The sequence below is a fragment of the Pseudopipra pipra genome, chromosome 1, assembly GCF_036250125.1.
Source record: "Pseudopipra pipra isolate bDixPip1 chromosome 1, bDixPip1.hap1, whole genome shotgun sequence".
Lineage (NCBI taxonomy): Eukaryota > Metazoa > Chordata > Aves > Passeriformes > Pipridae > Pseudopipra > Pseudopipra pipra.
The window spans coordinates 154,598,849-154,624,843 of NC_087549.1; the positions used below are offsets into that span (position 1 = coordinate 154,598,849).

Genomic DNA, 25,995 nt, shown 5'->3' on the forward strand with positions numbered 1-25,995 from the left:
TTTTCACCTTATTGTTAAACACTGAATAACCCCGTGGTAAAAAAGGCATCACAGATTAATCAGACACCATGAAAATCATGTTATATCAACATGGCCAAACCTTTCCCATTCTCCATGATGGGAATTGTGTGGGAAATGGTGGAATGAAGTGGTGGACTGGACAGCTCTGAGAATAAAAGATCCCTTCTGTGTATCCTGGTGAAGAGACTCCATGAGTTTATAGGAAAAGGGGTTTTTAGGGACTCAACTGTGCCCAGGATTTGGCAGAAGGTGGAACCACCTGATGGGTTTTGATCCAAAATATCTGTTACTTTACAGGAAAAGCCAGGATTTCTCCCAGTTTCAAGCCAGAGGTGCCCCATCCACAGGTATCTCCCAGAGGCCACAAGGCCCTGCAAAGGGGAGCTCCACAATTTTCTGCAGCTCCCATGTGGAGCAGGAATTCATCTCCTCTGCTGTGGGTTGTGCTCCCCATGCCTGAGCCAGAAATAGAAAGAAATAAGGACTTGGAGGTCAGAAATTAGGATGAGACGTGTGGTTCTGCGAAAAATACGGAGGAGAGGAAGGGAAAATTCCATGGAAGAGACAGATTTGGGCCCTTTTCTCTCCAATGAGCCCGTGATTAAACCCAGGGCAGATGTTCACCTGGGCTGACACGGGGTCAGAGCCCATCCCTCACACCCAGGATGATGCTGGAGAACTGATAACATGATAACTGATGTCAATCAGAACTGATCCAGGCTTTCTCCAGCCATAAAACCCACCAGGCACCTCCAGACAGGGATTTATCCCACTTGAAGACATCAGAATTTTAAGGTCAACCCAGCGCAGCTTTCCTTGGAATTTGCCCAACACCGAAGGCCTGGGAAGACTGTAGGATCAAAAGAAACACAAATCCTCCCAGCACATTCCAGAATTCTCTGTCTCCAGGACTTTTAGAACGTCGGGAAGAAGGTTTTTTTGTCGGGAGGGTGGTGGGACACTGGAATGGGAGGTTGTGGCTGCCCCAAGCCTGGAAGTGTCCAAGGCCAGGCTGGAATCTGGGACAGTGGAAGGTGTCCCTGCCCTGGAATGAGATGATCCTTAAGGTCCATTCCTTATCTTTCCATGATTCTGTGCCTTTCTGGAGGGAGATTCTTCCCACAGGGAGCTCCAGGGGGTTCAGGTGCCACCCAATGGTTCCTGGTTTGGATCCCCACAAACCTTTGGCAGCAGTGAACTGGTGCTGACTCCACTGCCTGCTCTGGGGGCTTCTCCTCCTGGGAATGCTCTGACATTCCCAGCAGCCCAGTTGACCCTCCCCAAGTGCTTTATTTTCCAGGGACACGATTCCTGCTCCCAGCCCTGGGGAAAACTGCAGCTCTAACTGTGTTTTGCAGCTGCCTGCATTCATTTCTCCATCTCCCAGCAGCTTCCAGGAATTCCCAGTGCCTCCAATACTTGAGGCACAGAAACTCTCAGGTGGGTAAATCCCAAATCTGGGATATACTGGAAGCTGATTCCTCCCCCTGCAAACAAACACTTGGTGTTGGGAGGTGTTGCATTAATTTGCTCTGCTTTTGACAACGTGTGAAACATCCCTGGGCTGGAATTCCACAGGAAGTTTTCCTTAAAGAAAAATCATCTTTTCAGCGTGTGTTTGTCATCTCAAACAGTCCAAAACACATGGATTTGCACATGGAGTTGCAGCTGCTCCAGGCATTTGCACACCCAGCCCAAAACCACCCCCTGTGTGTGCTCACTGGGACTTTATTCCAACAGCCAGGGCATGTTTACAAACACTCTTCCCCCGGATTCCTCTTTTCCATACCAAGAGAGCACTTAGCATTGCAGGAATTCCCCAGAATCCAATGGAAGGAAATCCTAGGGGGTGAAAAAATGGTGTGGGAAGAGCAGTTCCACCCGTGTAATCTCCTCCCCTATTACCTCCTGAAAACAGAGCAGAAAAATAAACTTTACACTCTTTATCTCCAGGTTGTTTTTCCAGCCTGTTTCCTGCTCTCTTGTTCCTCAGTGGGTTTTTTTAGCAGATTTTGGGAATGAGCCTCTGCTGGAGCTACTGGAATCGAGGGAATGTTTGTTTAAAACTTCTAGAAAATGAGTTATTTCCACTGCAGGCAGCAATGGTTGTGCTTAGGGAAGCCCATGAGAACCTTCCAAGGGAGTGAAGACCTTCTGTGCCATAAAAGCCAGCGATGGAAAGCTCCAGGCAGCTCCAGCAGGACTGGCAGTGCCCTCCAGAGAAACCTGCCAGCCCTGGGGAGGAGGGAGGGGAAAGTCCTTCCTGCTGGATTGTCATGGAATCAGAAAATCCCTGAATGGTTTGGGTTGGAAGGGACCTTTGAGGTCATCTCATTCCAAAGCCCCTGCCATGGGCCCAGGTTGCTCCAACCTGGCCTTGGACACTTCCAGGGATCCAGGGGCAGCCACAGCTTCTCTGGGCAACCTGTGCCAGGGCACAACACCCTCCCAGCCAGGAATTCCTTCCCAAAATCCCATCTAGCACTGCCCTCTGGGAGTTTAAAGCCCTTCCCTCTTGTCCTGTCCCTCCATCCCTCGTCCTAAATCCCTCTCCAGGTGTCTTGGAGCCCCTTCAGGTCCTGGAGGGCCATGGGCAGGGACACCTTCCTCTAGCCCAGGTTGCTCCAAGCCCCATCCAACCTGGCCTTGGACACTTCCAGGGATGGAGCAGCCACAGCTTCTCTGGGCAACCTGTGCCAGGGCCTCCCCACTCTCCCAGCCAGGAATTCCTTCCCAACATCCCATCTCTCCCTGCCCTCTGGGAGTTTGAAGCCATTCCCTGTGTCCTGTCCCTCCATGCCTTGTCCCCAGTCCCTCTCCAGCTCTCCTGGAGCTCCTTCAAGCCCTGCAAGGGGCTCTCAGGTCTCCTTGGATCCATCTCTTCTCCAGGATGAACATTCCCAGCTCTCCCAGCCTGGCTCCAGAGCAGAGGGATCACATCCCCATGGCTCTGCAGATCCCAGCAGGACATGCAGCCCAACCTTCCAGCCCCAGGTCGTGCAAAGCTCTCAAGGCCAAGACTAAACCAGCCCGAAACTTAAAACACAACATCAGCTGCAGAGGCTTAAAAACACCCCCTGGATGGCAGCAGGATCCTCTTACAACATCCTCAGCCTGGGACAGAAGGGATTAACCCGGCTGGGAGTGTGGGAGGGGGAGGCCAGAGGGCAAAGGAACGAGATGTAAAGTCCTTAATGAGCTGTTTACAAGGGGCCCTTGGCTTCGGGTCCTTCATCTGCTGGTGTTGAGCAGTGACACCCCCGGGCTGCTCTGCTCCTGCTCCCAAACGTGCCTGATCCTCTGGGATTAGCTGCTCCTTCAGCCAGGCTGAGGTTTCAAGGAACAAAGCTCTGAGGAGAGGAGCAGGTGGTGAGAAACAACCAGCTCGGGGTGAAGCTTTGGGGTGGGAAATAAAAGAGTCAAGAGGGAATCAACCCATCCTTTTGCCTTAAATCCACCTCATCTCCTCTTCCTCGGGGTCCCCCATCACCCACCAACACTTGGGGGCAGCAGGGTCAGGTGGCACCTTCTTTTTTCAGGAGGTGTTTAAAGCAAATCCCAAAAGGATTCCGTGGGGATGGAGGAGGAGGATGAACGTGCAGACAGCTCGAAATATGGGGGAAAAAAAAAAGATGGAAACAGCTCAAAATGTGGGGGAATTAGTTTGGTAAAAAAAACCCTTTGCTCAGGCTCTGGGAGTTCAGGTGAATTTTCAAGCTGCTGCAGGGTTTGTGAGGGAATGATGAGACTTTCCTGGAAGTGCATCCAGGTTTCATCACCTGCTGAACAATTTCCTCTCTCTGCATCTCCTGTAAATGCAGCAAATTAATAAAGGCCAAAAGGCCCCGTTTTCTTATGTGGGGAGAAGAGGCAGAAGCTGTTTTAATTAAGAATTAGGTTGGGTTTTTTTCCTATTATCAGCATGAAAGAGCACAGGTGTTGCTGAAATAAGAATTCAGGTTCCACATGGGTTGGGAGCAGGCAGGAGAGCTTTGTTTATTGATCAGTCTTCAGAATTCGCAGGATTGGGGCTGTCCTGGAGGTGAGACAATACAAGAACTTTGTGGCTCTCACTCCTGAAGATCAAGGAGTGTCTGATTTGTGCCAATATAAGTGGGAGCCAAAGGGTAAAACATTAAAATTGCAGGTGCTGAGATCACTGTGCCTGTCCTGGTGCCACTTTAGGGCCCTTCTCCTCGAGGCACCAAATGTTTCCATGTGGTGACATGGATATCACACCCAAATCCCACTTTTTGGACTGGCTCCAAAGTCCTGAGGTGAGAAGTTTGGAGAATCTTCCCAGCAAAGCACCAGCAGCTCCCCAGGCTTTGCTTCCCCCTCATCTTACAGACAAGGCCGTGGGAAGGTCAGAGCTTCTCATTCCCAGTTTGGGAATGGATGCCAGGGATACACTTGGAAGGACAGAATTGCAAAAGAATTGTGGAATCATGGAATAATTTGGGGGGAGGGGATCCATAAAGGTCATCTGGTCCAACCTCCCTGCTATGGGCAGGGACACCTTCCACTAGCCCAGGTTGCTCCAACCTGGCCTTGGACACTTCCAGGGATCCAGGGGCAGCCACAGCTTCTCTGGGAATTCCATTCCAGTCCCTCCCCACCCTCACAGACAGGAATTTCTCCCCAGTATCCCATCTGTCCCTGCCCTCTGGCAGTGGGAAGCCATTCCCTGTGTGCTGTCCCTCCATCCCTTGTCCCCAGTCCCTCTCCAGCTCTCCTGGAGCCCCTTCAGACCCTGTCAGGGGCTCTCAGCTCTCCCTGGAGCCTTCTCTTCTCCAGGGGAACCCCCCCAGCTCTCCCAGCCTGGCTCCAGAGCAGAGGGGCTCCAGCCCTGGCAGCATCTCCGGGGCCTCCTCTGGACTCTCTCCAGCAGCTCCACGTCCTCCTGCTGCTGTTCCCAGGGCTGGAGCAGCTCTGCAGGGGAGCAGAGGGGCAGAATCCCCCCCTGCCCTGCTGTGGGATCAGCCCAGGGCACAGGGAGTTCTCCCCCACCAGCATTCCCGGTCCTTCTCCACAGGGTTGCTCCCAATCCCTCCCTCCCAGAGCCTGGATCGCTCCAGGGGCCGCCCCGACCCGGGGGCAAGGCCTTGGAAAAGCCAAGAGATCCTTGTTAATTCCCCCTCATTAACAATGTACACACAGCAGGTTAATTAGACACCGGGGACATTCCCAGTTGGGGTTTAATCAGACACCAGTGACATTCCCAGTTGGAGCTGCTCTTTCCAGCCCCACTCCCACAGACGTCCACCAAGGGCTTTGGCATAACTCCCATTCCTCACCTTCCTTGGATTTTACTCCATGGATTTCTCTCCTCTTCTGCTCCCCTGTGGAAAGAGGAGCAAGTTCTGCTGGTTTATTCCTTTGGTGGGAAAAAACCTGGACATTTTTGGGGAGGGCAGGGAGGGAAATGAGCCTTTGTTGGGCTGAACCAAACTCCTTTTCGGGATCATCAGCTCCGAATCCAGCACCCAGGAACTGCCCCAGTGGGTTCACTCCTCCCTTTGCTGCTCTGAATAAAAACCAGGAATCATCTCTGGGAACATTTGGTTTATCTAAAGCACATATCAAACAAAATTTGTCCAGGCTGATCCCTGAAATAGCTGAGATTCCAGCTGGCTAACGTGTCTGGGGGCTAAATTTAGATAAGATAACCACTGTGTTATGTGTCTCAGCAGCTGTAAAGTAATAAATACAGCAGGGACATACTTTCTAGTGACAGATAAAACCCCATTTATATTAAGCTACCTTCCCCTGTTACTTCACTGATTTTTTTTTTTTTATAAGATTGCTCTGAGTGCACAAATCTCCACAATATTTTTTTGATATCAAGGGCTCCTCGTGGGTTTTTTTGGCCAAAGAGCTCCCTGACAACTTTATAATGGACGTGGAATTAATTTATCTGTTAAAGGAAGATGTACAAACCCACTGATCCTGTTTTCTGCAGCCTCAGAAACGAGACAAATGGATCAAATCTTGATTTATTGAATCATTTCATCCTCCCTGCTCTCTGGAATATGAAGTTTAAAGGATTAAAGCTGGCTGTGGTGGAGGGGGGGGGGAAAAAAAGGGTTGTTTTGTTCTACAGAAAAATCAATGGGCAGTCTCAGAAAGGGCTAAAAAGTACTGGCAGGGAATGATCCCTGGAAAAGTCAGGGGATCCCTCGGAGAGATCAGGATCTCTCCTTTCAAATCCGAACTTCACGGTTCTGTTTTGTGGGAAATCACCACGAACAGCTCCAGGCTTTTCCTCCCAAAGGGAAAGGAGCTTCTGAAGATTCCCACAAAACAGGCAAAGTGTCCCTTTGCCCCAGTTTAACCCAGGCAGAGACACTTGGAGCCAGGAAAGATAAGAACTGTCCGTGGGTGCTGAGAATGTGCTTTTTTTTTAATCACCAACTGCTGCATTTCAACCCCAAACAGGGCTGTGGGATTATTGGCAGTTCACTAAAAAGCTCAAAACTCCAGGAAAAATGAAGTTCTGCACAACTTGGCAATGGTTTTTTGGCCCTGTAATAGTGTAACAAAAGTGAACATGGGAAGTGTTTTGTCTGAATCAAAGCAAGGGTGTCTCTGCAGGAAGATTTGCTCCCAGGGGCGTCTCCAAGAAGAGGATTTGGAGTTATGAGAGCTGGAAGAAATTCCCAGAGAAGCTGTGGCTGCCCCTGGATCCCTGGGTGTGTCCAAGGCCAGGTTGGAGCATCCTGGGACAGTGGGAGGTGTCCCTGTCCTGGGGCTGGGACTGGATGAGCTTTAAGGTCCCTCCAACCCAATTCCACAATTCCAAAGCATTTCATCAACATTCTTCCACTTCTGGAATAATGAGGCATTGGAGAGCATAAATATCTATTTTTTTCAGCTTAGAAACTGATTTATTCAAGGAGTCACTTGATTAAAATCCCCAAATCACTTAATTCCTCCTTTCTGGAGAAGACCAGAACTTCCCCAGCAGGAAGGAGCTCACATGTCCTGTCCTTTCCTGCCCTGGAAGCTCCTGATTTCAGGAGGAATTAACACTCACATTCAAACACATTTCCAGCTTCTTGGGGTATTTTTTCACCCCCCCTCTTCTTTTATCACCTTGCCACGAAAAGATGTTAAAAATCTGACAACTGAGGGTTCAATAAACATCCCCAATTTAATGAATAAACGATGGGGAGGGATAAAGAGCAGGAGAATAATTGAGTAGGATTTCAGGGGGAATTAACACTCACATTCCAACTTCTTGGGTATTTTTCCCCCCTCTTCTTTTATCGTCTTCCCAGCCATGAAAAGATGTTCAAAACTTGACTGAATGAGGGTTCAACAAAATGAATTTAAGGAAGTAAAAATGGGAAGGGATAAAAAGCAGGAGGATAAAATTGAGTAGGATTTCAGGGGGAATTAACACTCAGACTCCAAGGCATTTCCAACTTTTGGGGGTATTTTTTCACCCCCTCTTCTTTTATCATCTTCCCAGTTGTGAAAAGATGTTCAAAACCTGACTACTGAGGGTTCAACAAAATGAATTTAAGGAAGTAAAAACGGGGAGGGATAAAGAGCAGGAAAATAATTGAGTAGGATTTCAGGAGGAATTAACACTCAGATTCCAATTCATTTCCAACTTCCTGGGGTATTTTTTTCCCCCCTCTTCTTTTATCATCTTCCCCTTCACATGAAAAGATGTTCAAAACCTGACTGAATGAGGGTTCAACAAAATGAATTTAAGGAAGTAAAAACGAGGAGGGATAAAGAGCAGGAGGATAATTTAGTGGGATTTCAGGAGGAATTAACACTCAGATTCCAAGGCATTTCCAGTTTCTTGGGAGCAGGGTGGGTGTCCCCTCTTCTTTTGTCACCTTGCCACAAAAAGATGTTAAAAATCTGACAACTGAGGGTTCAGTAAACATCCCCAATTTAATGAATAAACGATGGGGAGGGATAAAGAGCAGGAGGATAATTTAGTGGGATTTCAGGAGGAATTAACACTCAGATTCCAATGCATTTCCAACTTTTGGGGGTATTTTTTTCCCCCTCTCTTCTTTTATCATCTTCCCAGCCATGAAAAGATGTTCAAAACCCAGCTACTCAGGGCTCAACAAAATGAATTTAAGGAAGTAAAAATGGGGAGGGATAAAGAGCAGGAGGATAAAATTGAGTAGGATTTCAGGAGGAATTAACACTCAGATTCCAAGGCATTTCCAGTTTCTTGGGAGCAGGGTGGGTGTCCCCTCTTCTTTTGTCACCTTGCCACGAAAAGATGTTAAAAATCTGACAACTGAGGGTTCAATAAACATCCCCAATTTAATGAACAAATGTTGGGGAGTGGGATAATCGAGTGGGATCTTCTGCTGCAGGCTCTGTGTTCCTTTGCAGGAGGGAAAGGGGAGTGGGATGGACGGACTGAATGTCGGGAAATCAGCTGGGAAAGGAGCTGAAGGGAATCCCATCCCAAAAAAATGAGCCTTGAGCCTCTGCTGGCCATGAGTTGGCAGCTGTAAAATGAACATTATCCCAGTGCTCAATCCCAGGAAGTCAAACAAATCCCAGAGAAATATCTGTGGAGACAGAGCCAAGTTGAACTCCCCTGGAAATATCCAGCCTTGCTGGGGGCTGGGTGGGATTTCTGGGAGGGATTTTGGGGGCAGGAGGAGGCCCAAGGAACACATTTTTATGCCAGGGCTGTGTTTGGGGCATTCCAAATGGAGCAGTAACTCCCCTCAACGATCCACTTCAGACAAGAGCCAAAGAGATCAGACAGAAATATAAAAATAGCAAAGCCACAGGCCTGGCTCTGCCACAACTGCCAATTTATTAGTGCAAGGCTCGCCTTTTTTTCTTTTTTTTAGGGTTTTTGGGCTTTTTTTCCCCCATAATTCCAGCTTTTGGAGTCCTGTGACCGCTTAAAAATAATGTGTTTCATTTAAGAAAATTTTAAAAAAGGAAAAAAACACCAAATTAACTGTTTCTTCTTGTGGGGGAAAGCTAAAAATGTGATGTTTTAGCTGAAGGTGAATAAGGGTAAATCTAATTAGGGGTGTGAAGCAGAGCTGTTTGAAGATTGGGAAGACCTCAAATACCAGGGGAGGGGAAAATTTGTGGGTTTCGTGGAAAAATGGCCAAGCCAAAAAATGGAAATGATGTGTATGTGCAGAAAAAAATCAGTTCAACAGAAAGGTTTGGGTTGGAAGGGGCCTGAAAATCATTGAATTCCACCAGCTCAGGTTGCTCCAACCTGGCCTTGGACACTTCCAGGGATCCAGGGGCAGCCACAGCTTCTCTGGGCAAGAAAAATGAAACTCAAAATATAAAAACAAAAAAATAAAAATGAGCGCAAACAAAAATAAAATAAAAATAAACACAAACAAAAATAAAAATAAAAATAATAATATAAATAAATATATATAAAAATATATATATAAAAGATTTATATATATTTATGTATCATATATATATTTTTATATATATATTTTAAATAGAGAGGGAAAAATATATATTTAGCTATACTTCAGGCTGCTTTCATTTTGACCCAAATCTGAGCAGTTTTGGGAAAAAATCTCTACCAAGGAAAGAACTTTAAAAAAAAAATAGATAGATATAGATATAGATACAGATATAGATAGATATAGATATAGATATAGATATAGATATAGATATAGATATAGATATAGATATAGATATAGATATAGATAAAAATATAATATTTATATTAAATATATATATTTCAGATATATGTATTTAAGATATATATTTAAGGGCTCATTTTGACCCAAATCTGAGCAATTTTGGGACAAGATCTCTACCAAGGAAAGCACTTTTAAAAAAAATATATCGACAGATATAGATATAGATATAGATAAAAATACAATATATTTATTAAATATATATATTTCAGATATATATATTTAAGGTATATATTTAAGGGCTCATTTTGACCCAAATCTGAGCAGTTTTGGGAAATAATCTCTACCAAGGAAAGCACTTTTTAAAAAAAAATAGATAGATAGATATAGATTAGATATAGCTATAGATATAGTTATAGGCAAAAATATAATATATATATTAAATATATATATTTAAGATATATGTATTTAAGATACTTATTTAAGGGCTCATTTTGACCCAAATCTGAGCAGTTTTGGGACAAGGTCTCTACCAAAGAAAGAACTTTAAAAAAAAATATATGTATATAGATATAGATTGGTTATAGATATAGTTATAGATAAAATATTATATATATTAAATATATATATTTAAGATATGTATTTAAGATATATATAAGATATTTAGAAATATCTAGAAATATCTATACAAATATATATTTATATTTACATATTTCTTATATATATTATGTATTTATTGTCTCTATTTATTCTATGTTTATTAGAGATAATTTATTAATATTTATTTTTATATTATTTAAATATTTTATATAAATATAGAAATGCTTTTCATGCTTCTGGTAAATGTAACTGCTGGAGAGAAAAGTGATAAAAATACTTTTAGGTTAGCAAAAAAATATTATTATATGTATTTAAAATACAGACATTTGTATATTTATTATGTATTATATGTTCTTATGCATTTATTAGATATAATTTATTATTTATTATATATTTTTATATATACATTCATAAATTATTTTATGCCTCTGTCAAATGCAGCTGCTGGAGAGAAAAGTGATAAAAATATTTTTAGATTAGCAAAAATAATAAATAATATTATTTATATTTAAAATGTAGACAAATTTCTATATTTATTGTGTTTGACATATATTTACATGTATTTATTATATATTATTTATTAATATTTATTAGATTATTCTATATTTATTGCATTATTTCTGTATTTTTAATATTTACATCTATAAATTATTTCATCCCTATGTCAAGCACAGATGGTGGAAAGAAAAGTGATAAAAATATTTTTAGATTACCAAAAGTAATAAATATTATTACATGTATTTAAAATATAGACATATTTGTGTATTTATTATGCATTATATATTCTTATTTATTTGTTTATTATATTATTATTCATTATGTATAATTTATTAATATTTATTACATTATTCTACATGTATTATATTATTTATATATATATATATCGATAAATTATTTTATGCCTATGTCAAATGCAGTTGTTGGAGAGAAAAGTGATAAAAAATATTTTTAGATTAGCAAAAATAATAAATATTATTATATTTATTTAAAATGCAGACATATTTGTATATTTATTATGTTTTGCATATTATTATGTGTTTATTATAGATCATTTATTAATATTTATTAGATTATTCTATATGTATATTATTATTTCTGTATTTTTAAGATATACATCTCTAAATTATTTTTTGCCTATGTTAAAACTCAGATGCTGGAGAGAAAAGTGATAAAAATATTTTGAGTATCAAAATTAATAAATACTATTATATGTATTTAAAATGTAGATATATTTGTATATTTATTATGCTTTACATATTAGTATGTATTTATCATATATGATTTATTAATATTTATTATGTTATTCTCTATTCATTGTATTATTTCTTTATTTAATATATATATACACATATAATTTAATATATACATCTCTAAATTATTTTATGCCTATGTCAAACGCAGATGCTGGAGAGAAAAGTGATAAAAAGATTTTTAGAGTATCAAAATTAATAAATATGTATTTAAAACGTAGATATATTTGTATATTTATTATCCTTTATATATCAATATGTATTTATCATATATGATTTATTAATATCTATTATGGTATTCTATATTTATTTTATTATTCCTATATTTTAATATAGACATATATAAATTATTTTATGGCCTATGTCAAATGCATATGTTGGAGAGAAAAGTGATCAAAAGATTTTTAGAGTATCAAAATTCATAAATACGTATTTAAAATGTAGATATATTTGTATATTTATTATGCTTTACATATCAGTATGTATTTATCATACATGATTTATTAATATTTATTGGATTATTTATTGGATATTTATATTTATATATATAATGAATATATAAAAATATATAATATATAAATATATATTATATATTATATATTATATATTGTATATTGTATATTATATATTATATATTATATATTATATATTAATTATATATTATATATTATATATTATATATTATATATTATATATTATATATTATATATTATATATTATATATTATATATTATATATAGTATATTATATATAGTATATTGTATATTACATATTATATATAATATATTACATATTGATATTTTATTAGATTTTTAATGTATTAATATTTATTGGATTATTAATATTGATTATATTATTAACATTTTTTCGATTATTTCTCAGTGAAATTTCCTCTTTTTTGGGTTGGGAAGTGGTTCAGTCCCAAATTTTCAAGGCTGAGGATCTGGTTTGGAGCAGAGCGATTCCTAAAACTCCAAAATGTTTCACTGTTGTTTTTTTTTCTTTCCTGTACAAAGAAATCCCAGGAAAGGAGGAAATTTTCCTTCCCTTTGATCTCTGGCTGCCCTTGTGTGCATTGATTTATTTATCAGTCACTCAGGGAACCAAAAGAATCGCTCGTTCCTGTGGCTCTGCTCAATATTTCAAAATGCAGGGGCATAAAATGATCAGATTGATTAATTATTAACAGAGTTTTGGTGCTTTGACTCCCCCAGCGCTGCAGGAAGTTCTTGGGAGATCCATCCTGACTAATAAAATTAAAATATCCTCAAACTGACACATTAGTTCACATCAACTCCTTTGAAATCACATTTTCCAAGGTTTTCACTCGGACTTGTCATTCCATATTTAATTCAATTAATATTCCATATTTAATTCAATTAATATTCCATATTTCGTTCAATTTGGGTGTCCATCCAGTGACTGGTTGTTGGGTTGGTGCTGCTGCCAGAGCAGCTTCTTTTGGGTTCAGTTCTGGTTCCTGCACCACTAAAACTAAGGAATGTCATCCAGGAGGATGGAGCACAGCAACTGGAGTTCAGAAGAAGTTGGGAATTCTCCCATTCCATCCCCAATTTCCTCAACTTGGTCCTGCTTTGCTTTCCTCAACTTTGTGCTCCCAAAGGTCTGGGGGAGTTACAGCTCCCGATGGGAGGTGAAAAAGCAGGAGGGGTCCCAAAAAAGAGATGGGTTTGACCCTTCTCAAACGCAGGAGAGTCTGTCAGGCTCTGAAAATCCAGCAAAGGAGGAGGGAATTCCTCCCAGAAGGAAAAGCAGCACCCCTGGAATGATCCCAGCAGGACTGGTTGCTTTCCAGCAGAAGGTGTCCTTTCCAGCAGAAGGTGTCCCTTCCACAGGATTGGAACAAGTTGAGTGGGCCGGGCCCAGAGAGTGGTGAATGGGGCTGCATCCAGTTGGGATCTGATCACTGGTGGTGTTCCCAGGGCTCAGGGCTGGGCCCAGTCCTGTTTAATATCTTTGTTGATGATCTGGATGAGGGGATCGAGTCCATCATCAGCAAATGTGCAGATGACACCAAGCTGGGGGGGAGTGTCCATCAGCTGGAGGGCAGGAGGGCTCTGCAGAGGGACCTGGCCAGGCTGGATCCAGGGGCTGATTCCAAGGGGATGAGGTTCCACCAGGCCAAGGGCCGGGTCCTGCCCTTGGGCCACAACAACCCCCGGCAGCTCCAGGCTGGGCCAGAGGGGCTGGAGAGCAGCCAGGCAGGAAGGGAGCTGGGAGTGGGGATGGACAGGGAGCTGAACAGGAGCCAGAGTGTGCCCAGGGGGACAAGAGGGCCAATGGATCCTGGCCTGGCTCAGGAACAGGGTGGCCAACAGGGCCAGGGAAGGGATTCTGCCCCTGGACTCAGCGCTGGGGAGGCCACCCCTGGAGTGCTGGGTCCAGTTCTGGGCCCTCAGCTCAGGAAGGACATGGAGGGGCTGGAGCAGGTCCAGGGAAGAGCAACAAGGCTGGGGAAGGGACTGGAGCACAAGTGCTGGGAGGAGAGGCTGAGGGAGCTGGAGGGGCTCAGCCTGGAGAAGAGGAGGCTCAGGGGAGACCTCCTCACTCTCTGCAACTCCCTGACAGGAGGGGGGAGCCAGGGGGGGTTGGTCTCTTTTCCCAGGCAACCATCAGCAAGACAAGAGGGCTGGGTCTGCAGCTGTGCCAGGGGAGGGTTAGGTTGGACATTAGGAAGAATTTCTTTGCAGAGAGGGTGCTCAGCCATTGGAATGGGCTGCCCAGGGAAGGGGGGGATTCTCCATCCCTGGAGATTTTTCAAAAAAGACTGGATGTGGCATCAGTGCCATGGGCTGGGAACCACGGCGGGGTTGGATCAAGGGTTGGACTGGATGATCTTGGAGGTCCCTTCCAACCCAGCTGATTCTCTGATTCTATGATCTCTAAGGTCCCTTCCACTCCAACCATTCCAGGATTCTGTGCCCAGTGAATTCCTCAGTGGACATCTCCTGGAAGTTGGTTCATGATCCTGCAGGAAGAGCCATCCCTGGCTCCAATCCAGGCTCAAGGCTCAGTTTAACAGCACATTTGGGACCAAGTGCTGTGGGTTTGTGGAAGAAAATCCCCTTTTAGGAGGGACCCCTGGTGTTTTGATTCACCTGCTGAATGTGAGGAGGATGCATCCCAAAATAACAATGGTGTTGGAATAAAGTCCTGGAAAACCACCCTCGTCTGTCAACAGCAGAGGGAAAAGAAGGAATGTCACTGAGGAGACTCCAGGGAAATATTTCTACGTCTCCTCAGACAAAGCCTGAGTTGTTTAAGGTGGGATTTTTCTCAGTTGTCCCCTGTCAGACATATTTATGGTCCTGTCAAAATCACTCCCAGCTCTGCCTCCCTTCAAACCTCTTGGAATGGGCTGGAAAGATGAGACATGTCCTTGCTCTCAGCCATGGGAAAAGGACAACTTCCAGTGAGGACCAAGACATCTCTCAGCTGGCAGAGAAAATTAATGTCACATTCAGAGTGAAACTGGATTTTAAGCCCATTAAATCCAACCACAGGAGGCTCTAAAATTAATTCAGAGCTTCGGACAGCCCTGGTCAGAGATTTCCCCCTTCCACAGACACATTTTTTTTACAAAGGAGACCTTTTTTCCCCCCTCTTTTTCTCTGTTTCCCACCCTTCCTATCCATTAACAAGGCTGGAATTGTGCCTGGCCCCGCAGAGAACAGACCCCCTTCACCCAGGCAGAATCACAGGGGTTTTTTTGGAGCACTATTTATAGAAACCTGCTCTGTTCCAGGGGCAGCTCCAAGGATTAGGTGAGGAATGGAATTTGGGTCATGTTTGCAACAACAAACGTGCCTGAAGGGTCAGCCAGGGCACTCCAGGGGGCTGGAGCTGCTCTGAAAAACGGGAAACATCCCCAAGTTTGGGTCAGGCCAGGCTGGGGCCGCGTCTCTGACCTCCCAGGAATTGGGATTTTAGGCTGGAGAAGGAAGGATCCCTTAGCACAGCCAGCATCACATGGAGATATAGGAGAATTCCAGGATGGTTTGGGTTGGAAGGGACTTAAAGATCATCCAGTTCCACCCCTGTCCCAGGCAGGGACATCTTCCACTAGCCCAGGTTGCTCCAAGCCCCATCCAAACTGCCTTTGGACAATTCCAGGGATGGGGCAGCCACAAATTCTCAGGACAGTCTCTGTCAGGGCCTCCCCAGACGATCAGATCTCAGCAGATGAGCCCAGTTCTGTGGCTTGGGCTCTTCTCCAGGTGTTATCTTTTCCCTAACAGGGGTTTTCTGAACCCACAAAGGGAATCCCACCCCGAGCCAGCCCGGGAATGCTGTGTTTCCATGGCCAGACAATCAGCATTTCTCCCATCTCTTCCTGGAGGAATCTGAGCTGAGCCTCCTGATCCTTCCATATCCTTGCATTATTATACTATATATTATTATAATAATATATAGTGCATAAACATGCACAAAGAAGTCTATATTTTGAATACATATAATAATATTCTCTTGGTAACCTAAAGATATTTTTATCACCTTTTTTTTATCACTGCTCAGTGCAGAGCTGAGCAATCAGGAGGATGATGCCAAAGGAATGTTTTGTTGCCAGAATTGGGTTAGACCCATCCTGAACTGCGTGTCTATGATTTGGGAAAAGAAGAAGGGATAATATCCAACCAACCCAGAGTGGCCTGTGGAAGGTCTGGATCTGATCCAAGCAGAGAGAGGAGGATTAAGCAGAGTGGAAAACAGGCAGCCCTTGCTTATCATTGATCCCAGTTTTGCCCCAGATCTCTGGATCAATATGGGAACAACCTGTGCCGGGGCCTCCCCACCCTCCCAGCCAACAATTCCTTCCCAATATCCCGTCCAAATCTCCCCTCTTTCAGCTTAAAGCCACTGCCCTTGTCCTGTCCCTCCAGACCCCTGAGAAAAGTCCCTCTCCAAACATTTGGGGTCGTGTGATGCTGGAAGGGGCCCTGCAAGATCTGCAGTGGGGAAGGTGCCCTCAGGCTTTGGGTGGATTTCTGCTTAAGAAGCAGAGCCTAAGAAGATATCACTTTTTTATTATTATTATTTATTTCTGATTTGTTTGATTGCCACTCATCAGCTGCAGGTTTTAATTCCACTGCAGGTTTTAATTCCACTGCAGGTTTTAATGAGTTTCCTCTGACCTAATGAGACTTCAGCCTTCAGAGAGTCACAGAATATCCTGAGCTGGAAAGAACCCCCAAGGATCATCAAATGCAGCTCCTGGCCCTGCTCAGACACCCCAACAACCCCACCCTGCCCCTCAGAGTTGTCCAAACCCTCCTGGAGCTCTGGCAACCTTGGGGCCGTGCCCAGAGAACACTCCTGAGGCATCTACACGTTTCCTCCCTCTGGAGATTGAAATCCAGGACTTATCAGACTGGAAACCTGAATTTGAGGGGATAAAAAAATCACTTCCCATCCTCCCTCTCCCCCCAACCCATGGAATGTGTCTGTTTTAATTTCCTGTCATTTAATTAAGAGGGGAATTCACATTCCTTCGAAGTTTATCTGCTCAGTAGCCCTTTATGCAGCCCAGTCAAAGGGGGTGAATGAAGGTTCTGTAAAGCTCCCAACTCATCCAAAATAACCTTTATTCCAGCCACGTATTCCCAAACAAACAGCTGGAGCTGCACCTTTTCAAAAAGGGCATCCCCTGCTTTCCGTGGGCAGCAGAGTTTCTCCCCTCTGCTGAGCAGGATGTGTGAGGGGGAAAAGTGTGTCTGGAGAGCTGATCCGTGGGGAAATAGCCAAAAATTCCCAGTGCTGTGGACAATGGAGCCATTCCTGGGGATTGACACCAAACACCAGCCCGAGTTCTGCTTCTGGTGCAAAATGAGCTTTGCCTTCCCCCTCAACCTCACTTTTTGCCCCGTTTTTAAAAACTGGCCCATAAAATGGTGTCCAGGGTCCTGTTGAATGATTTACCACTTGAATTCCTACGGATTCTCCTCCTGAAGTCCTCCACGCTGGCACCAGGGATGTTCATTCCCAGGATCTCTTTTGGCACAAACCCACCAAGAGGAAACAGGGTCTGTTGATGTCAGTTATAGGGTTTCCTGGTGGAAATAGAGCCCTGAATTTTTGGGCTCCATCCCTTGCTCCAGAGAGATGCAGGACACCCCGTTATGGTCAGTGGAGCATTTCACTTGAAATCCCAACACAGACAAGTGAATAAAAGGAATTCTTGTAAAAGCCTGAAGCTTTTTTCCCTCTCACAAAAACCGAGCCTAAACCAGTTGGCTGTTGGGTGCTCATTCCCAGGGCTCTCCATGAAAATCCCATATACCACCCCCCAAAATCAGGGGTCTGATAAATCCCTTCCTCCCCTACCTCCTCTCTCTCCTGCCAGCATTTTTTTTGGGGGGGGTCAAACACACCTTGCAACCCATTCCAGGAGGGATTGATGGTCCTTCTTCCACTCCTCAGCACTTCCCAGCCTCCCACCCAGGTGAGCTCCCCCCGGGGGCAGAGGCACCAATTCCCACCAGCTTTTCCTTGGGGATCTTCCCTCCTTTTTCCATCTACAGGGAATCCTGAGGGCTCTGTGTGTGCCTCCCCCCAGACCTCCTCTCCCAGCACCAGGGAAGTGGAGGCTCACACGTCCTTTCAGCACAAGCCCCGGTGCTCCCGAGGCATTCCAGAAATAGCAGCGGGAATGAACAGTCCCTGCTCTTCAGAGCCAGCCAGGGGCCTTCCCTCCCCTTCCAGGCTGGATAAACTTTCTCCCTGCCCTGTGGTTACACACAGCAGCGACTCTCTTAAAAAATGTCACGGCACAAAGGTGGATTCAAAGGGGTTTTTTTTACCCGGCCTGGCCCGAGCTCCAAATGTCCTCACCCAAATCCCAATCCCTGCTGCTCTGGGGGGGGGATGCAGACCCCACCCCGAGCCACTCACATCATCCCTTCTGCAATATCTTAACATCTCTTAAGTCCCATCCCGCAGGTTTGAGGTGGTTTGGGGTTTTTGCTGCCCCTCCAGAAGCCCTGAGGAGTTCCCGTGCCCTGATCTCCTTGAAATCTTGCCAGCTGGTTCTGATCTCTCCTGTGTCGCTGGGAATTTATGGCAGGAGTGGTCTGAGGAGCTTCTGGCCACTTTTTCTGTAGAAATCCCTCCGATTTTTTTTTTTTTATGTGTCATCCTGAGGAGATTTTGAGGAGCTGAGGGAACCAAGACCCAATGGGGCAGGTCACTGATGCCACCAGAAAGGCCAAAAAAAAAAAAGGAAGACTGAACCACTCGGAGTTTGCTTCCCACTCCAGCATGTTTGTGCCTCCAGCAGCACACAGGGATGAGAACTGGAGTCCTCATTTCTGCCTCTGCCCTTGTGCACTTCCTTCAGCCCCCATTAATCACTCAGCCCCTCCGTCCTTCAGGCAGATATTCCTCAGATCTTTGTGTCTCTCACTGAGATGACTCCAGACAGTGATCCCTGGGGAACTGGGACGTGTTGGAAGATGAGCCTGGAGCTGGGATCATGCCCCGGAGCTGGATGGACTGCACAGTCATCCTGAGGTTTGTCCATCAAAAACCATCACCCTGAAAAGCCCCAGAACTCCCAACCCACCCTCTGGTCTCCTGTCACCCCCTGGCCAGGAGGAATCAGAGAATCCAGAGTGGTTTGGGTTGGGAAGGGCCCTCAAAAATCCTCCAGTGCCACCCCCTGCCATGGACAGGGACACCTTCCACTGGCCCAGGTTGCTCCAACCTGGCCTTGGACACTTCCAGGGGGATCCAGGGGCAGCCACAGCTTCTCTGGGCAACCTGTGCCAGGGCTCCCCACCCTCCCAGCCAGGAATTCCCTCCCAATATCCCACCTAAATTTACTCTCTTTCAGCTCAAAGTCATTTCCCCTTTTTTGCATTTTTCCAGCAGGGCTGAGCTGGTGCAGCTTCAGAGGAGTGAGCAGTTCCAGTGGAATCAGGAGAAGAAGGGATGGATATTATTTCCAATGATGGATATTATTTCCAATGCCATCCTGCCTCGGGAATTACACCAAGCCTTGAAGATCTTCCTTCTCTCCCACTCCCTGAGGAAATCCCACTAATCCTCAGCAAGATCCCAGCGGGTCACCCCATTCCCTGTCCCACTGATGATCCACAGGGCTTAGGAATATCCCAACAGCTCTTGAAAAGCAGGGATCAGGAACGTGCAGAGCATCTCCCACCCTGCACAGCCCCTCCCTCTGTGCTCAGAAGGTGGGTGAGATCTGTTCCCCCTCCTGCCTCTCCCCAAAACCTCAGTGTTTCACTCCAGCAACCATCCCTGGGGGATTGGGAGGAGCAGGAATTCAGCTCCCACCTCCCAAAAGACAGAAAGGTGGATCTCCAAAATAACCTTCTCCTGGCTAAACAACCAGTGGCTGCAGGTCCTGTTTTCATTTGGGCAGCCCTCAAACCCCGTAAACACCTCGGCCATGAAAAGAAAACAACGGGAACAACGAGGCCAGAGAAAAACCAGCCCTCTGAGGGGCTTTTTTTAAACAGATCCACGTGGACTCGAGTGGCCAGAGCTCCTTCCAAGAGCATTCCTGAGCTCACAGGCTGCTCCTGTGTGACCAGCTGGCAGGGACCCGGGGCTGTCACCCTGCAGCCACCTCTGGCCAGGGCTGTGGTCTGTCCTGGAGCTGACAGCATCCCCTGGATAATGCCACACTGGAATTTTCCAGACAGCTTTATTTATTTTTATTTTTATTTTTATTTTTATTTTTATTTTTATTTTTATTTCTATTTTTATTTTTTATTTTTATTTTTATTTTTATTTCTATTTTTAATTTTTATTATTTTTATTTTTATTTTTATTATTTTTATTATTTTTATTATTTTTATTTTTATTATTTTTATTTTTATTTTTATTTTTATTTTTTATTATTTTTTATTTTTATTTTTATTTTTATTTTTTTAAATTTTTTATTATTTTTTATTTTTTTAAAATTTTTTATTTTTATTATTTTCTATTTTTATTTTTTTATTTTTATTTTTGTTCCACGGCCGATCCCTTCGTGGCTGGTTTGTAACTCCAGCCCATCCTCATTGTTTCTTCCCAGCATTTACAGGATGAAAAACATTTTTACCTGCGCCAGGAACAAGTTTTCCCTTCCCTTTCCCTTCCCCATTGTTTCTTCCCAGCATTTACAGGATGAAAAACATTTTTACCTGCACCAGGAATAAGTTTTCCCTTCCTTTCCCTTCCTCTTTCTCCTCCCTGCTGTCCATCTATTCTTTTATCCTTCTGCAGGACCTCAGCCCTCATTAAATAGGTGGTTTCTCTCCCATCAACCTGCCCAATCCCTGCTTTGGATCCAACCATTTTTTCACTCCCAACAAGACTCCCAGAAGGATTTGCACAACTTACAGAACAGGGCAAAAGAAAAAAGGGGTAGAAATATAAAAATACCTCAAAATGTCTTTTTTAACAGCACATTTTGCCTAAATCTGTCACAAAACCCATTAATGGTTCTTTCTCCCCATCCAATCACTACTTGACAGACACACACAGAGCAGGAGCAGACAAGGAAGTGCCCAAATTCCAACAGGGAGCATCGAGTAGAAAGCACTGGGAATTAAAGTGAGGAATGATGGGCACCATGTGCAGTGCCAGAGGGTAATAATGCCCTTTGCAGTGGTTTTATGGGGTCAAACACTGGTGTCTTGTCCCCCTTTTTGTGCCTCTAAGTGCTGAAATCTAAAGATATTTTAAATATCTTTTCAAACTCTACGTCACATGTCAAAGAAATGATGTTTCCTGGGGTTTTCAGGGAGGAAAATCAGTTGGGACTTGGAAGTCCCAGGGCTGTGCCTTGGTTTTGGAAGCCACCAGAACAAGAAATATGAGGAGATCCTCCAACATCTCCTAAAACCCATGAAAAATCATGGAATTCCAGAACAGTTTGGGTTGGAAGGGACTTTAAAATCATCCAGTTCCATGGGCAGGGACACCTTCCACCAGCCCAGGTTGCTCCAAGCCCTGTCCAACCTGCCCTTGGACACTTCCAGGGATGGGACAGCAGTAATTTCCCTGGGAAACCTGCTCCAGGGAATCCCTGAAAAGCACTAAATTAGGGATGGAGCCTTAGGTGTGGTCAAAACACACCCAGCCCAAAGCAGGAGGATCAAAGGCTCCCTTAATTCGGTGTTTGGCCTTCAGCAGCTCCACTGGCAGGGCTGAGGGAGGGAGAAGAACAGGGGGGAAAACAAACAAAAAGGAGGGGGAAAAAGAAGAAAAAAACCCCATATTTTTAACCTTTCCTACTTTTACCTCCCCATCTTCCAGCAGATAATGTGGGAATGGATTTAATGTTGCTCCCTGGATCATTCTCTGCTCGGAAGCTGAGGAGGGATTGGAAGTGGGGGAAGACATCAGCTCTCAGCTCACATTTGCAGGTGTTTTCGTGGCTCCACTGAGCATGGAAAAGGTGGGAAAAGTGGGATATTTCCTTTGGGGGCAGATAAAACCCTGGGCTTGGAGTGGTTTTCCCTGCAGGGCTGGAAACTCGGAGTGCCCTGGTGGGTTTTTGATGGGAGTTTTCGCTCGTCCCCCAGGATTGGGGAGGTTAATAAGTCAGAGAACAACCTGATTTTCCTGTGGGGCCTCAGACAGGTCATGGAAAGACACTTTTTAACCAGTCCCAGGGAAGTGAGGGATTGGATCCTTTGACCTCCCCCCCGTTTGCACTCTCTGCTCCCAGTTAATGCAGTTTTTCCATCTCCTCCCTTTGTCAGGAATAGGTAACGGATCTGACCCAAAGGGATCATTTCATGTAATCATTAAACCTCCACTTGCCAGAAATAGCTTGGAGGATGGGGGGCTGAATTTCCCAAACTGAAGCACATCCCTGGAAGGTGCTTTGTCCCCACCCCACCCCCCTCAGAGCTCAGGAATGGGACAATTTCATGGATCAGGGAGCCCAGAGAAATGCTGGGAAGGAGCAGAGAGGAGGGAGATGTCTGCTCTGAGCCCAGGTTTTCCCCCTGGGGACGTCTCACTGCACAGGATTCATCCAGGTTTTTACCCTGGGACACCACAGAGCCCAGGATTCATCCAGGTTTTCACCCTGGAGACATCACAGAGCCCAGAATTTGTCCAGTTTTTTACCCTGGAACATCACAGAGCCCAGGATTCATCCAGAGTTTCACTCTGGGGACATCACAGAGCCCAGGATTTATCCAGGTTTTCCCCCTGGGGACATCACAGAGCTCAGGATTCATCCAGGGTTTCACTCTGGGGACATCACAGAGCCCAGGATTCATCCAGGGTTTCACCCTGGGGACATCACAGAGCCCAGGATTCATCCAGGGTTTCCCCCTGGGGACACCACAGAGCCCAGGATTCAGCCAGGGTTTCACCCTGGGAACAAGAACACAGAGCCAAGGATTCATCCAGGTTTTCCCCCTGGGAACAGGGAGATCACAGAGCCCAGGATTCATCCATGTTTTCCCCCTGGGCACAGGGCAAACAGCACCCAAACAGAACTTTTGCAAGACTAAATGAGCCCTTCCAGCAATTCCTTCCCCGTGGGCTCCCGTGTCCTGATCCAACTGGGGTGGGCACACAGGATGTTTGATCCCCAGTGTCCTGCATCCATCCCATCCAATCCCCACAGCACACAGGATGTTTGATCCCCAGTGTCCTGCATCCATCCCATCCAATCCCCACAGCACAGCTCCCACTGCTGGATTTGTACCAAAGCTCCTCCTGCTCCATCCATCTTCCAGAGCTTTCCTCTGCATCCCGCTGCACCAGGCAAGTGCCTCCCAAAACACGGGCTCATTATAGCCCTTGGAGCTGATTCCCTGAGAGAAGCCCATTAATTTTGATCTGATGTCAGTTCAGTCCATGTTTTTTCTTCTATCCCACTCCGTTATCAGATGGGATAAAAGCTGCCAAGGAAGCGGCCGGCAGAGTTCTCTCTGCTTTAACCTCCCTGGCAGGGCTCAGAGCTCCCAGAAAGGCTGTTTTCCTCCTTTCCAGCAGCCTGCTCTGCTAATAAATCCACTCTGGGCTCTGGGCTGGGGCTGTCTCCACCTCAGCCAGCCAGGGGACACTTCTGGAGAAAGCCTTGGAGCACAAAGCATGGCCCTGACCCAAAGGACAGCCCAGAATCCGAGGGTTTTACGCACATTGGAGGAGTCACCACAAAGAAATCCGAGGCAGGAACGTTGTTTTGCTTCGTTATTATTATTATTTTGATGATGGTGGTGATGATTGTGGTATTTTGGCAGCAGAATCGAGAGCGAGGAACCAAAAAAGCAAAGTTCCACTTGGAGAAGCGGAGGGTGAACCCTGGAATCTCCGGGGGCTGCCGGAGGTTTCCCGACCTCCTCCGTGAGCTCCCAGCTCGTGCTGCTGCTGAGCCAATTTGTCCAGCCACCTTTCAACAAATTAGGGATTCCTTCCGAGAGCCCAGGAATGGGAATCGGAGGGAAAAACAGCCCCGGGGTTGGATTCCAGGAGCTAAGAAGGAATAAAGGTGGTTTCCTGGCTCAGGAACAGGGTGGCCAACGGGGCCAGGGAAGGGATTCTGCCCCTGGACTCAGCGCTGGGGAGGCCACCCCTGGAGTGCTGGGTCCAGTTCTGGGCCCTCAGCTCAGGAAGGACATGGAGGGGCTGGAGCAGGTCCAGGGAAGAGCAACAAGGCTGGGGAAGGGACTGGAGCACAAGTGCTGTGAGGAGAGGCTGAGGGAGCTGGGGGGGCTCAGCCTGGAGAGGAGGAGGCTCAGGGGAGACCTCCTCACTCTCTGCAACTCCCTGACAGGAGGGGGGAGCCAGGGGGGGTTGGTCTCTTTTCCCAGGCAACCATCAGCAAGACAAGAGGGCTGGGTCTGCAGCTGTGCCAGGGGAGGGTTAGGTTGGACATTGGGAAGAATTTCTTTGCAGAGAGGGTGCTCAGCCATTGGAATGGGCTGCCCAGGGAAGGGGGGGATTCTCCATCCCTGGAGGTGTTTAAGGACAGACTGGATGTGGCATCAGTGCCATGGGCTGGGAACCACAGCGGGGTTGGATCAAGGGTTGGACTGGATGATCTCAGAGGTCCCTTCCAACCCAGCTGATTCCATGATTCTATGATTCTCTGATTCTATGATTCTCTGATTCTATGATTCCTTCCCCTTGGATTTGCTTTAGGGTTTTTTCTCCTCTCTTTGGTGCGTGTCCCGAATTCCAAGGTCTGTGTTTGGAACAGTGAAGGTGCTGCTGTCACCTCCAGGAGGAGACACTTTGCTTTGCTCTCCATTCCCAAGGGATGACGTGATGACACAGCCCTGACAGAGGGCACTGCCACTGCTCTGCTGGCACCCTGGACCCCCTTCAGCCTTCCAGTATTTGGGAGAAGATCCTCCATTCCCATAGGAAGATTCTTCATCCAGTGACACCCTTCATTTAGATACCTCTGGGAGAGCTGAGCCTTAAAATTAGGACTATTTTAATTACCCTGTTAAACTTGGGCTCTGTAGGATTTCCCAGAGTGTTTCATGGTGTGTTTTCACCCCACATCTGCTCTGCAGGGTCATCACCACCAACAACCCTTTCCCAGCTGCCCACAATTCCTTCCTCCTCCTCCTCCTCCTCCTCCCTGCCAGAAGTTCCTGTGTCCTCAGCTTTGCTGGCACAACTGGGAGTTAATTGCTTCCAAACACAGTCCTGGCAGGGTTGGGGTTTAAACCACAGCAAAATCCTCTTCTGAAGCTTCTGAGCTGATCCAGATCATTTGGGCTTCACCAAGGGAGGGGCTGAGCACACGTGCTGGGAGAGGGGAAGGAGGAATGGCTGGGAGAGCTGGGAAAAGGGCCCCCAGAGGATCACTGAGGTTGGAAAAACCCTCCAAGGTCACAGAGCCCACCCTGGGCCCAGTCCCCACCTTGTCCCCCAGCCCAGAGCACTGAGTGCCACATCCAGGCCTTCCTGGGACACCTCCAGGGCTGGGCACTCCAAACCTCCCTGGGCAGCCCCTGCCAAGGCCTGACCACCCTTTCCAGGGAGAAATTCCTGCTGATGTCCGACCTGAGCCTCCCCTGGCACAGCCTGTCTGTGATCTTTGAGGTACCAGCTGCCCTCAGCCTCGCCCAAATGATCCCACCCAAAGGATGACAGTGAAGGAGTCAGAGGAATTCAGGATGGGAACAAGCTCTGATCAACAAATGGTGTTCATTAACCCATGAGAACAATTAATAATTAAGAAATTATGGCCTCCACACAGCAGAGGTCACACAAACACACCCCCAATGTGTCACTGGAGTTACACCAGCCACGAGTGTCTGGTTTCTCCCACTGGATCTGATCCAACAGGATTATTCCCAGCCTTTTGCTGGTGTCCAGAAGCCCCTGCTGACAATCTGCACTGCCACCTTGTGTGGTTGATTTTCACTCCTTTGAAACCTTCCCTCTCCCTTTGTCCTGAACATCCTTCCCTTCCAGCCACGGATTTTTCACCTGATGACAAAATGATTTGAGTATTCCCAAAAAACTGGTGCTATTCTCCCTTGCCTCAGCCTCCCAAA

The 25,995-nt window shown here is 45.7% G+C and overlaps 1 protein-coding gene across 1 annotated transcript in view; it reads right to left on the reverse strand.

Moving 5' to 3' along the window:
- SNAP47 (synaptosome associated protein 47) overlaps positions 1–25,441 on the reverse strand; it is a 280,665-nt gene extending 255,224 nt beyond the window's left edge. Inside the window, exon 1 of the mRNA XM_064639905.1 lies at positions 25,356–25,441. Coding sequence (XP_064495975.1) covers positions 25,356–25,389 — 34 coding nt within the window. The 5' untranslated portion in view covers positions 25,390–25,441. The remainder of the gene's footprint in view (positions 1–25,355) is intronic.
- Positions 25,442–25,995: the final 554 nt, after the last annotated feature.